Raw genomic sequence first — 12,366 nt, forward strand, 5'->3', positions numbered from 1 at the left:
TTCAAAATGTAGTTATTTCTCTAACTAAACTCATCACTCTTTGTGGTGAGCTTCCTGAGGTGAGCTGTAACTTCCAGATCTTTTCTCTTTTGTGTCTGAAAATTATTATTGCAAGAATGTCTTTCATTTTTCTTAAAACCCATAGATGAGTGAGAACGCCAGGAGCGATTTCTGAGTGCAGAGCCAGGAGTAACCCCTGAGTGCCACTTGTTGTGACCCCAAAACCAAAAAAAAAAAAAAGCCTCAATACCTCAATACTGACAACTAAAGAAAAAAATAAAAGGAAAAAGAAAAAGACCAGAAAAGCATGGGGTGGGGAGTGGAATGGTAGCACGAAGTGGTAAGGCACCTGCCTTGCCAGAGCTAGCCTAGGATGGACTCTGAATCCCATATGGTGCGCCCAAGCCAGGGACAATTTCTGAGTGTATAGACAAGAGTAACACCTGAGGGTCAAACGGGTGTGGCCCAAAAATACCAAAAAAAAGAAAAGAAAAGAAAAGCACAGGGGAGAAGCTCTGGCTGAACTGACACAGAAACAGAAAACCCCAGGGTTGAGGTGGGGGGAGAGTCTGGGCAAACACAGGACACCACTGGGACCAGGGGACACTCAGATGATTCACCCTGGGAACGGTGCCTGGTCTGAGGGGGCAGTTGCCACTCAGCTTCAGTCAGGCTCCTGCTGAGATAGGTTGGGAAGTCCCAACCGTCCAGTGTTGGCAACAGCTTCAGTCTTAAAAAAAAAGTCTCATTTGGGCCAAATGAGACTCACCCGAGGGTAAGTGCTAGCTGGGGCCCAGAGAAAAGGACCACAAACATGGTCTCTGTCCATGTGGTTGGGGGTGCTGACCCCCCAGGTCCCTATAGGGAGTGAGGCTACAAGCTGAGGCTACAGCTCCTGGGATCAAATAGCCACAGAGGCACAAACCCTCCCAGGTCTATGCAAGCCCCCAACACCAGCCACAGAGGTCCAGCCTCTGGGACCAGCCTTGGCTGCAGGCAGGGCTGGGGAGAGGGTGTTGGGTGTCCCTGCAGAAGCTGGGAGCTGTGGGGAGGACAAAGGCTCTGAGGCAAGAGAGCCCACAAGCTTGGAAGGGGGTGTGTTTCCTGGAATCCTCTAAGGCGGGGGATTTTTTTTGAGCAAGGCCTGCCCAGCTCCAACAAACTCATCAAGGAGCCCAGTAGCAGCAGCTCAGACCACTTGGCTGCACCCCCAAGTGGTTTCTGGTGTTCTGTCTTTGGGAACAAATGGAGGGGGGCCGGGCATGGTCTGACAGTCACTACCCCTGACCAAGTCTCAATTCTTTCACCAGGAAGTATGGCCCAAGGAAGTTCCCTGACCTGGGTACCAATCCCTGAAAGGACCCCAGAACCCCCCAATATTCAAAGCTGGATATAAGGGCCAGAGTGATTACATAGTGGTGTTTGCCTTGCACGTGGCTGACCTGGGTTCGATCCCCAGCATCCCATATAGTCTCCCAAAACACCCCCAGGAGTGAGCTGAGTCAGGAGTAACACCCCCCCCCCCCCAGCAACACCAGTGTGGTCCACAAAAAAAAAAATGGATGTAGGAAGCTGTCAGAAGGGCTGTGTGTGGCCACACTGGGACATTTTTCTGTTTGCTTATTTTAGAGCCAAACCTAGTGGTGCTCAGGGGTTACTCCTGGCTCTGCGCTCATAAATTGCTGCTGGCAGGCTCAGGGGGACCATATGGTATGCCGGGATTCAAACTACCATCCATCCTGGGTTGGTTGCATGCAAGGCAAACGCCCTATCACTGTACTATCTCTAAGGCCCCTCAGAGCTCACTTCTGGGTTGATCAGGAGAATCCTACTGGGGTCTGAGGATCCAACCCAGTGTATTAAAGGCAAATGCCTTACCTGCTGTGCTGGATATCTGTCTATATTCACAGTATTTTTGTTGGTTTTTGGTTTTGGTTTTGGTTTTTGGGCCACACCCGGCGTTGCTCAGGGGTTACTCCTGGCTGTCTGCTCAGAAATAGCTCCTGGCAGGCACATGGGAGACCATATGGGACACCGGGATTCGAACCAACCACCTTTGGTCCTGGATTGGCTGCTTGCAAGGCAAACGCCTGCGTGCTATCTCTCTGGGCCCTGGTTTTGGTTTTTTGCTATTGGGTCACACCCAGCAGTGCTCAGGGGCTACTCCTGGTTCTACAATCAGAGATCGCCCCCGGCAGACTTGGGGGACCATATGGGATGCCGGGATTCGAAACACTGTCCTTCTGCATGCAAAATAAACGCTTTACCTCCATGCTATCTCTCTGGCCTCTATCCACAGGTTTTGTTGTGTTTTTGTTTGTTTTTGGTTTGGGGGCCTCATCTGGCAGTGCTCAGGGAATACTCCTGGTTCTGCATTTAGGGATCACTCCAGACAGTGATCAGGAGGGGTGGGACCATATGGGTCAATGTGGATGAAACCGGAGTTGGCAAATACAATTCCCTATACGTTGGCTCTGGCCCTATTCGTTGAGTTCTTAGGAGGAAATAAAAAGGAGGTTTAGGGGGCCGGGCGGTGGCGCTCGAGGTAAGGTGCCTGCCTTACCTGCGCTAGCCTAGGAGACGGACCGCGGTTCGATCCCCCGGCGTCCCATATGGTCCCCCAAGCCAGGAGCGACTTCTGAGCGCATAGCCAGGAGTAACCCCTGAGCGTCACCGGGTGTGGCCCAAAACCAAAAAAAAAAAAAAAAAAAAAAAAAGGAGGTTTAGGAGCCAGAGAGACAGCATGGAGGTAAGGCGTTTGCCCTGCATGCAGAAGGTAGGTGGTTCAAATCCCGGCATCCCATATGGTCCCCCGAGCATGCCAGGAGCGATTTCTGAGCATAGAGCCAGGAGGAACCCCTGAGCGCTGCTGGGTGTGACCCAAACCCCCCCAAATAAAAGAAAAAGGGGGGTTTTGTCTAGAGCCATGCAGAAACGAGTAGCAGAAGGGCTGGCACCCAAGACCCCGCGTCCGGGGTAGGCCGGCCAAGCACCGCCTGCCCATCCGGGCGGAGATGGCAGACAGGCCAGCAAGCAAAAGCAGGTAAGCCATCCTCTGGTCCCCAGGGTCCGTAATTGCAGCGTACAGGGCAGCTAGCCAACCACGCCCCCTTCCCAAGCCAGCCAATGACGAGAGGCCACGCCCCCGCACCCACGGGACCACGCCCCCTTCCTTTAAAACCCGAGCCGACTCCGCGGCCCGAGCCCGGGGCGGGGAGACGCGGACGCGGCTGCCTCGGGACCTGGACGCCGACCGGACCCAGGCAGGACACCTCCGGCCCGGCCGGCCCGGGAAGGACTGAGGCCACGGCCCGCCCCGCCTGGCTGTCGCTGCCGCAGCCGCCGCTTCCCGGTGAGTGTCCGCCAAGCTGGGGGGCGATGACGGAGCTCCCGGGGTGTGCTCGGCGGACCCCCGACGCGCGCACACGCCTGCAACACCCCCCGCGCGGGTACGCGGCGCCCCAACCCCGCAGGCTCACCTGGCCAGGCGGCTCTGCACCCCCACAGCTCACCGGCCGGGCCGCCGGCTGGAGCAGACAAAATAAACACCCCCTCCCCGCAGCCGGCCGCTTCCTCCTATGGCTGGGCCCTCCGGCACGACCAGTTTTATGAATCAAACCCCTGGGGCGCTGGCCTAGCCGAAGCTCTTTCCTCTCCGGGACTTACGCTGTCAGGTTCCGGGCCTGGAGCACCCCCTCACCCCCAGGGCCCCCGCATTTCTGCATGGACACGCTGCCTGGAGCTCTGAGCACTTTGCCACAGTGCACAGCCAGGCCCCAGCCCCCAGGCGGGCAACCAAGGAGGGGGTGCTGGCAGGCAGGCACCTGATGATCATGCACCAGCCAAGAGACCACCAGGTCCTGGGTGCCCAGCTCTGCCCATGTCAGGGTCTTTCCTGGCGGCTGTGAGCTCCATGACCTCAGGAGCTAGCCATATCCTTTGTGTGTCTGGGCTGGGGTTGCTCAGAACCCCGGTGCTCACCTACCAGCCAGTGGGTTTGTGCCAAGCTTTGTGCGTCGGCCCTTGGTTAACGATTACCACCCTGGGGTCGCTGACCGCCTCCAATCCTATCCGTGGGGACCTGGGCGGAGAAAGGCTCCAAGGTCCTGGGGAATCCTGCCCACCTGCTGCATCAAAGGCAGGTGGATGGAACCCTGGAGGGGAGGCATCACCCTGGGGCACAGAACTCTTGGGGGTGCACTTTGGATGCGGGGGTTCATGACCCAGCAGGCAGCGTGAGGTCCATCAGGATCCCAGCTGCTGGCCAGGCCTCAGGGCTGAGGCGGACCGTGGGGGAGGGGAGGGCGGGCTCGTCCCCCGGTTTGCTCTCCTCTCCCTGGGGACTCAGCCCCCAGCTTCTGTAAACAGAGTGTCAGAGGCAGGAAGAAGGTTCTGGTAATGAGCAGCCCAGCTGGAACCTCTCCAGACCATTATCTGGCTCTTCTAAGCCCCAGAAAGGAGGAGCATGATTGTGCCAGGCAGGGGGCCAGGGTACCACACCCCCAGCCACAGTTACATGGGGAAAACGCCCCCCCCCCAGGCCACTCCAGAGGGCTGGAAAGTGCTGTGTAAGGGCCATGACCACCTCTCCAGAAGCTTGATATGGTTTGAGGTCTGGGGCTCCACACAGGAAGCAGTGCCCACCCCAGGACTGGAGAGAGTGGGTTCTCACCACTGACACCTCCATCTCAATTGGGCTGAAAGCAGGCTCGGGTAAAAGAGTCAGGTCCAGTGGACCCCATTTCTGGGCTGTGTAACCATCACACAGTGGATCCCAATCCTGGACCACCAAGCCCAAGTGGGTCAGCCTGGGCCCCTTGATGACCAAGGCCGGTAGCCCCTGAGCACTGGCCAGCTCTGAGTTCACGGTAATGGGTCATTGAGCCCTCTCAGAAACCCCCTCAGTTCTCCTTGGAGTCCCCTCCTGGACCGGGCAGCCTGAGGCTGTCTTGCCAAGGAACCAACTCCCCTCACTGCTATGGAATTCCTGCGAGTTCCTGTTGGGGGGGGGACTGGCGCGAGTGTCCGCGCGTGATCCGAGTGGGCTGTGTGCAAGGGTGCGGGGGAGGCTGGCACAGTGGGCGGGCGGGCTGGCAGGGGTGCTCAGCCCCTGCCTTTATCGGTTTCCACATTCCAGAGCCGGTTTGCTTTCGCTCCGCTCAGTGGGGCTGGGGCCCGTCCGCCAAGCAGGCCAGACCCACAGGTTTCCCCCACCCCTGCCCCCAATTTTTCCTTATTCCAGCCTCCCTGGGTCTGAGGAGGCTGAAGCAGGCCCACATGGGCCACCACAAGTCACGGGGGTGGGGGCAGCGAGAGGGCCAATGCGTCTCCCCACTGGTCTCCTCCCGGGAATGCAACTCGGCTTTGACATTCCTCAGAGGCTGCCCGAGAGATTTAATTAAGGAGGGCGGAAAGCTGGCTGGAAGCTGGCTCGGGCTGCAGGGCTGGGGCTGGGGCCGGCGGGTCACTGGGCCCTCCTGGCCCTAGGCCCCAGGCTTGGATGGGCCTTGGCGCCAGAGGAGACCCACGGGGGAGGGGCAGGCTATAGCCCTGCACCTCACCCCCATCACGCCCACCTGCCACTATCCTCAGCTGGCTGGCAAAGCCCAGAAGAGTGCCTGAGGACTCAACCCCGCTCAAGGGGCCACTCCCTTCATCTCCCTGGCCTGGTAATGCAGGTCTCCCTGCAGCATCTCCGGGGTTAATTGCAGGCTGGGGCTTCCCTGATGGATGCCCAGCTCTGGGTGGGGTCATTAGGAGGCAGTGATGGGCAGTTTCAGCCCAGCCCCGTGTCATTCATTAGCCCCAAATGCACGTGCCAACAGTGGCTTCTGCTCCAGCCCACTTCTAGTTGGGCCCTTGCCACCACAGTTCTGGGGCTGCTGGCGTTGGCCCAAGAGTGGCACCTGCCCTGCCGCCCCAGGGCCTGCTCTTGCAGGATGCAGGCCTGAGTCAGGTCTGCTCCCAGGGAATGGGTCCCATCATGCTAAGTCACTGAGGTGTCTACTAGGGTGGGATGGAGCAAACACATAGCATCCACAAGTGTCCCATCCCATTGTCTAGGGGACCAAACCCCTGGATTCGGGGGTCCAGCCTCTCCTACCCAGTGAATAGTGGTGGACGGAGAGATGGAAACCCGAGCCCCTGGTTCCTTTGCGTGGTCCAGGATGGAGCCCCCCCATCTCTGCCCCACTGGAGAGGGGGAGGCAGGCGGGCTAGGCCGGGCCCTGAGCCGCCTGAGACACGTCAGCGAAACCGGAGCCAGCCGGGCTGGCCGCCGGCACCGTCCCGCCTGCCTTGGGGGGTTGGCAGACTCCTGGGCTGGGCCAAGGCCAGGCCTGGCCGGCGGTGTTTGCCATGGAAGCCCGGAGCTTCGGGTTGGACCTGCAGGCTGTAGAGACCCTGTGTGCAATCTCTGGCCTGCATCGTGACGGGTATGCAGGCCTGTCAGTCTGCCCAGCCTGACAAGGTCCCCCTGGGGCCCTAGGGCGCTGAGATGAGACTGTCCTGACTCATAGCCCCTCCCGCTGCCCCCGATGAGGCCATGCGTGGACATGGGCTGGCCTGAGGACAGTTCACATACCCCTCCTTCCAGAACCGAGCCCCCCACAGAGGCCTCAGTGGATGCTTATAAAGCCCCCGTCCCAACTCTTGGTTGGCTCTTAATAACACATCCCTGACGTTCCCCAGGTCACTGGGAGGACTCAAGGCCCAGTGATGATCTAAGTCCAGGGCCCTCGCTGGCTCCTTGGCAAGAGCTGGGCAGTACCTCCCATAATTCTGCAGCCTGGGGGTGCGGGGCTGGCCTTGAAGCCCCTTCCTGCCCCTGCCCTCCTTACCCCTAGGTCCACATAGGGGGCGGCAGGCGCTCACTCCACATCTGGAGGCCAGGCCCCACCCTCTGAGTCAGCAAGGGTGGTGTGAGGGGTGGAACACGGAGGTTCTGATGGAGATGTTTATTTGAGGTCGGGCCCCCTCTCCACCGCCTGGGTTCTGAGACCCCAATGGAACCAGCCGGAGGACCCCGTGCTGGGATGGGGGTCCTGGAACCTCCTGTGTCCCTCGGGGGAGGGGCAGCCAATGGACTTTAGGCGGATGCAGGCCGGTGGGGGCTGCTACCTGTCTTTCGGCCAGTATGGGGGAAGGGGAGGCTGAGCAGCACAAAAGGCCCTTGTGTGTTTGAACAGGAGGCGCCTGGCAGGGAGGGGCATTCACAGGGGCTTCAGGGGCCCTTACTGTGTGGGGTGGTGTGGCCCCTTGGTTGTGGCAGATGGGTCATACCTGGACACAGCTGGAAACTGGACTCAAGAGGACACTGGGTCTCTGCCTCAGGGACCCCTCCCCTCTGTCACTTGAGGCTATGGGAGCTTGCCTCTTAGGGAGAGGGAGGCAGGAAAAGCTGCTGTACTTTCTGGAGCCCCAATGACCCTGAGAGGACAGATGGCAGGAAGATCCAGTGGGGGTGACTGTCCCCGAGGCAACTGCACTGCCTCTGCCCCAAAGCTGAGCCCCTAGGAGCTCAGAGGGTGAGATCCTTACCCTGACCTGTCCCAGTGCCTGAAAACGGGTCACATGCGTGCGCACAGGGACCCCCCTGCTGGCCACTTCATGGCAACGGGAGGCTCCACCATTGGCCCATGAAGGACATGAGCATAGGGGACCTGGACAGGGCCAGCCACTTTTCTGCTTACGACCCCCACCCTACCCACCTTGGCAGACTTGGGGCTGTTTGTTGCCACAGTGTTGGGGTACTCAGTGCCCCCTGCTATTGCCCTAGTGACTGGATGTGGTGAGGCCCTATTGCTGCTGCCACAGAGTGCAGTAAGCCCATGGCGCTGGGGTCTGACTCACGAGGACTGTGGGAGGGGGGCTGGGGGCCTCGTGGTGTCATCTGTCCCTAGGGACCCTGACTCATGTGTTTCTGCTATCCTGTCCACTCCCAGGGACCAGAAAATGCACCCCAGGACTCTCCCGCCCCAGCCACTGCTGTTTCTGCTGCTCCTGCTGGCGGTCCCGAGGCCCAACCAGGGCTGCCCATCTGGCTGCCAATGCAACCAGCCCCAGACTGTGTTCTGTACTGCCCGTCGGGGAGCCACGCTGCCCCCCAACGTGCCCCCAGACACAGCTCAGCTGTACGTGTTCAAGAATGGCATCACCACGCTGGATACAGGCAGCTTCTCGGTTCTGCAGAGCCTAGAGCTCCTTGACCTGTCCCAGAACCAGCTCGCCAGCCTGCCCGGCAGCGTCTTCCAGCCCCTTGCCAGCCTGCGGAACCTGGACCTCACAGCCAACCAGCTGCGCGAGGTCACCAACGAGACCTTCAGCGGTCTGTGGCGCCTGGAGCGTCTCTACCTGGGCAAGAACCAACTGCACCACATCCAGCCTGGTGCCTTCAACGCGCTCGGCAGCCTACTGGAGCTCAAGCTGCCCGACAACGAGTTGCGAGCACTGCCCCCTCTGCAGCTGCCACGCCTGTTGCTGCTCGACCTTAGCCGCAACCCGCTGGCTGCCCTGGAGCCTGGCGCCCTGGACACACCGCACGTGGAGGTGCTGTGGCTTGCCGGCCTGGGGCTGCGGGACCTGGACGAGGGGCTGCTGGGACGCCTGCGCAATCTGCATGACCTGGACGTGGCTGATAACCAGCTGGAGCGTGTGCCGACTGCCTTATGGGGTTTGCGGGGCCTGACCCGCCTGCGGCTGGCCGGCAACACCCGCATCGCCCAGCTGTGGCCCGAGGAACTGGCAGGCCTAACGGGCCTCCAGGAGTTGGATCTCAGCAACCTGAGCCTACGGGCCCTGCCACGGGAACTTTCAGGCCTCTTCCCACACCTGCGGCTCCTGGCAGCCGCCCGCAACCCCTTCAACTGTGTATGCCCGCTGAGCTGGTTTGGGCCATGGGTGCGGGAGAGCCACGTGGCTCTGGCCAGCCCTGAGGAGACTCGCTGCCATTTCCCACCCAAGAACGCTGGCCGACTGCTCCTGGACCTGAGCTATGCTGACTTTGGCTGCCCGGCAACCACCACAACAGCCACGACGCCGACCAGTGGGCCCACAGCGGGGCAGCCCACCCTACCCACTCCTGCCAGCACCACGCTCACCCACTTCCACTTCGCGGAGCCAACCACCAGGCTGCCCAGCCTGCCACCCGCCGCCCTCCCCACTACGGGACCAGCCCCCTCAGCCCAGGACTGCCCTGAGTCCACCTGTCTCCATGGGGGCACCTGCATCCTGGGGCCACGTCTCCTTTCCACTTGTCTGTGCCCAGAGGGTTTCACGGGCCTGTTTTGTGAGAGTCTGATGGGGCCCCACCAAGCTCCTGCCACCCAATGGCCCGCCAGGCCCCCACCATTGGGCATAGAGCCGGCCAGCCCTACATCTCTGCGCGTGGCCCTGCGCCGCACTCTACATGGTGTCCCCGGGCAGCTCCGCAGCCTCCGCCTCACCTACCGCAACCTGTCAGGCCCTGACGGGCGGCCTGTAACATTGCGGCTACCTGCCTCGTTGGCTGAGTACACAGTTACCCAGCTGTGGCCCAATGCCACCTACTCCATCTGCGTGCAGCCCCTGGGGGCCGGGCAGGTACCTGAAGGTGAGGAGGTGTGTGGGGAGGCCCATACCCCACCAGACACGCGTTCTAGCCACGCCCCAGTCACTCAAGCCCGCCAAGACAAGCTGCCCCTCCTCATCGCGCCTGCACTGGCTGCTGTGCTCCTGGCTGCACTGGCCGCTGTGGGCGCCGCCTACTGTGTGCGACGGGGACGGGCGGCTGCATCAGCTCAGGCCAAGGAACAGGGGGTGCCCGGGGCTGGGCCTCTGGAACTGGAGGGAGTGAAGGCCCCTCTGGAGCCAGGCTTCAAGGCTGCTGAGAGTGGGGGGGATGCCCTGGCCAGCAGGCCGGAGTGCGAGGTGCCACTCATGGGCTACCCTGGGCCTTTGCCCGCAAAGCCCTACATCTAAGCCGGGGGAGGCAGCTGCCCAGAGTCCAAGGATGCGTTGGGAAAGGGCCAGTCCCCCACCTGACCTCCTCCTCAGAAGATTTGGACACCGAGTCTGCGACCTCTGAGGTCCTGGAGCCCGGCCTCCTCCGTGGAGCACGGTCTGCAGTGGTATGGCTGTGTGCTGGTCACAGGCCCAGGCGGGGAGCCCAGGATCTCTCAGCCCAAGGAACCCCCTCCCCTCTGAGCAGGGTCAGAGGGGCTGGGGACAGACAGGTAGCCCCAGGAGCAACAAAGAAGGAGCAGAAGAAACTGGAAGACAGACACTTTGGAACAGATTGTTTGCTTCATAAAATATATTTATGAGAGAGCCTTTCCCGTTTGTTCCGGGAAGAACACTTTCTGAACTCAGACAAGGACTTGAGTTTTTTGGGTTTTTTTTTTTGGTTTTTTTGTAAGACAAATGAGAATATGAAGGCCTTTCTTTTTGTAAGAAAAATAAAAGATAACATGAGATGAGTCTTTTCCAGGCATCCTCCTAGGGTCCTGAGCTATGATCAGTGGGGACACTAGAGGCCCAACACCGGCTGATGGGCACCAGGTACTAGGCATGTTGGCCCTGAGGACTTGATCAGAACAAAGGGAGCCACATCCAGTCCCCAGGGATTCTGGGCTGAGCTGAGTCTGCTATTCCTGTGGGCAGGGGTACCTGATGGTTCTGGATGTGCTCGGGACAGTAGGACACAGGGCTGGAGGAGGTGATGTCCACCCGCTCCTTATGTTCGGGTCTGCCGGGCTTTCCAGAAAGCCTGGAAGTGGGAGTTTCATGGAAGGCCTCAGACAGGCCATGGTGAGAGCAGGGCCTAAGGGAGTGGAGAGGTGGGCAGTGTGGGGAGTGGCTCCTCCTTACAGTGGGAGGGCATAAGGGCACACTGCTCTGCTCATGTGCCCACCCGCTGTGCCTGGCGGGGGGGGGGGGGGGGGGGGGGGCGAAGACCTGTGGCTCGGCTGCTGATGTCAGCACTGCCGGCCACACCAGGCTCTGGATTCAATTAGCAGCTGCCGAAGTTCTGGCGGCTGTAGGAGCAGGGGCTGGGGTGGGGCCAGGTGGGCTTCCTGTGGTTCTGTCACAAAGAGGATGTATGAGGGGGGCTCCCAGGAGGGAGCCCACAGTCGGGTCAGGTTGTAGGCCTGTTGTGGAACAGGCAGGGAGACCACCATAGCCAAACCTTTGGGGTCAGTGGTAGCCAAGGAATGGGGGAGCACTGACCCTGGGGAAGGTCGTCTCAGCTTGGGGCTGGGGTAAAAGGAGGCCAGAATGGGGATCAAGCCCAAATGCAGCTATAGCAGTGACCTAGGTGAAGACAGGCAGTGTCTCCACGTCTGTCCTGGCTACATCCACCCACTCCACTGTCCCCATTCCAGTCCCCCACATCATTATCCCCACATTAATCACTGTCCCCCACATTATACTCCCCCACTTTCCACCTCTCACAACACTGCCCCCCACTTCAATGCTCCCTCCTCACTGCCCACCATCTGTGGTGGTCTCCCTCGCTGCTACACACCCACAGTTTCCACCACTCCCAAAATGAGCATAAAGGAAGGAAGAGACCCAAAGGGACCTAAGGGGGTACAGAAAGGGTCTTTATGGCTTATCAGGTGCTAGGTCATCATGGGGGGCAAAAGTTGCCAGGCGGGGAGGGGTCCCAGCCTCCAGTAGGTACCTGAGGTGGTGGCTGGGCTATGTGGACAAGGGGACCCCAGCGTCCCTCATATCCCCTGCCAGAGGCCCACACGCTTTCCAGAACTCAGAGTCTCCCATCCACAGCACCCTAGTCCCCTCATGAGCACACAGGTACAAACACAGGCGCTCACATGAACACATACACAGACGCATGCTTTGCTCCACATTTGCTCCAGGTGTGCCCCCTGCACTGCTTCTGTGCTGCTTTCAGAGGGGGATGGGAGTGGGTGTCCCTGGAAAGACTGATACACGACCAGCCCCACGAGGGCTACACTGAGTCTAGCAATGAGTGCAGGAGTGCTTGGAGGTGCTGGCACCTGGGGCTGTGCCCAGAGCTGAGCCTCACATTCCTCTCAGGCAGCCTGACCAGTGAGCCAGCTAGGGGGGCTTGGCTGCCAGGATCCTGAGGCCGGGCACATGTCCATCAGCTCGGAGAGGCCTGACAGTCCCAGCAGTGCGGCCAAGGATGCGGGTGCAGGGCAGGGGTGCAGCCTGGGCTGGGGGAGAGACAGACCTGGCTCGGCTGCCCATCTGGGAATGATTTGAGACATTCCAGGCCATGTGGCCCTGGGAGGCTATTCTTAACTGCTGTAATTACAGGGGCAGCCCTGGCCGGTGGCACCACGGGGTCTGGGCAGCCAGGGCATTGCTGACTCCTCCAGAGGCCATGATGGGGCTGGGTGG

The 12,366-nt window shown here is 60.3% G+C and overlaps 3 protein-coding genes across 3 annotated transcripts in view; 2 read left to right on the plus strand and 1 right to left on the minus strand.

The window, feature by feature from the left end:
* HMOX2 (heme oxygenase 2) overlaps nucleotides 1-12,366 on the plus strand; it is a 205,912-nt gene that overhangs the window by 129,698 nt on the left and 63,848 nt on the right. The window lies entirely within an intron of this gene.
* The window catches only part of CORO7 (coronin 7), a 39,524-nt gene that overhangs the window by 13,013 nt on the left and 14,145 nt on the right, over nucleotides 1-12,366 (minus strand). The gene's annotated exons all lie outside the window — the stretch shown is intronic.
* Nucleotides 3,224-10,449, plus strand: VASN (vasorin). Its single transcript, XM_049768453.1, has 2 exons — nucleotides 3,224-3,352; nucleotides 7,944-10,449. Exon 2 carries the CDS (start codon nucleotides 7,954-7,956, stop codon nucleotides 9,955-9,957), a length of 2,004 nt encoding a protein of 667 aa, XP_049624410.1. The 5' UTR covers nucleotides 3,224-3,352; nucleotides 7,944-7,953; the 3' UTR covers nucleotides 9,958-10,449.

The sequence above is a fragment of the Suncus etruscus genome, chromosome 2, assembly GCF_024139225.1.
Source record: "Suncus etruscus isolate mSunEtr1 chromosome 2, mSunEtr1.pri.cur, whole genome shotgun sequence".
In the NCBI taxonomy this organism is placed as follows: domain Eukaryota; kingdom Metazoa; phylum Chordata; class Mammalia; order Eulipotyphla; family Soricidae; genus Suncus; species Suncus etruscus.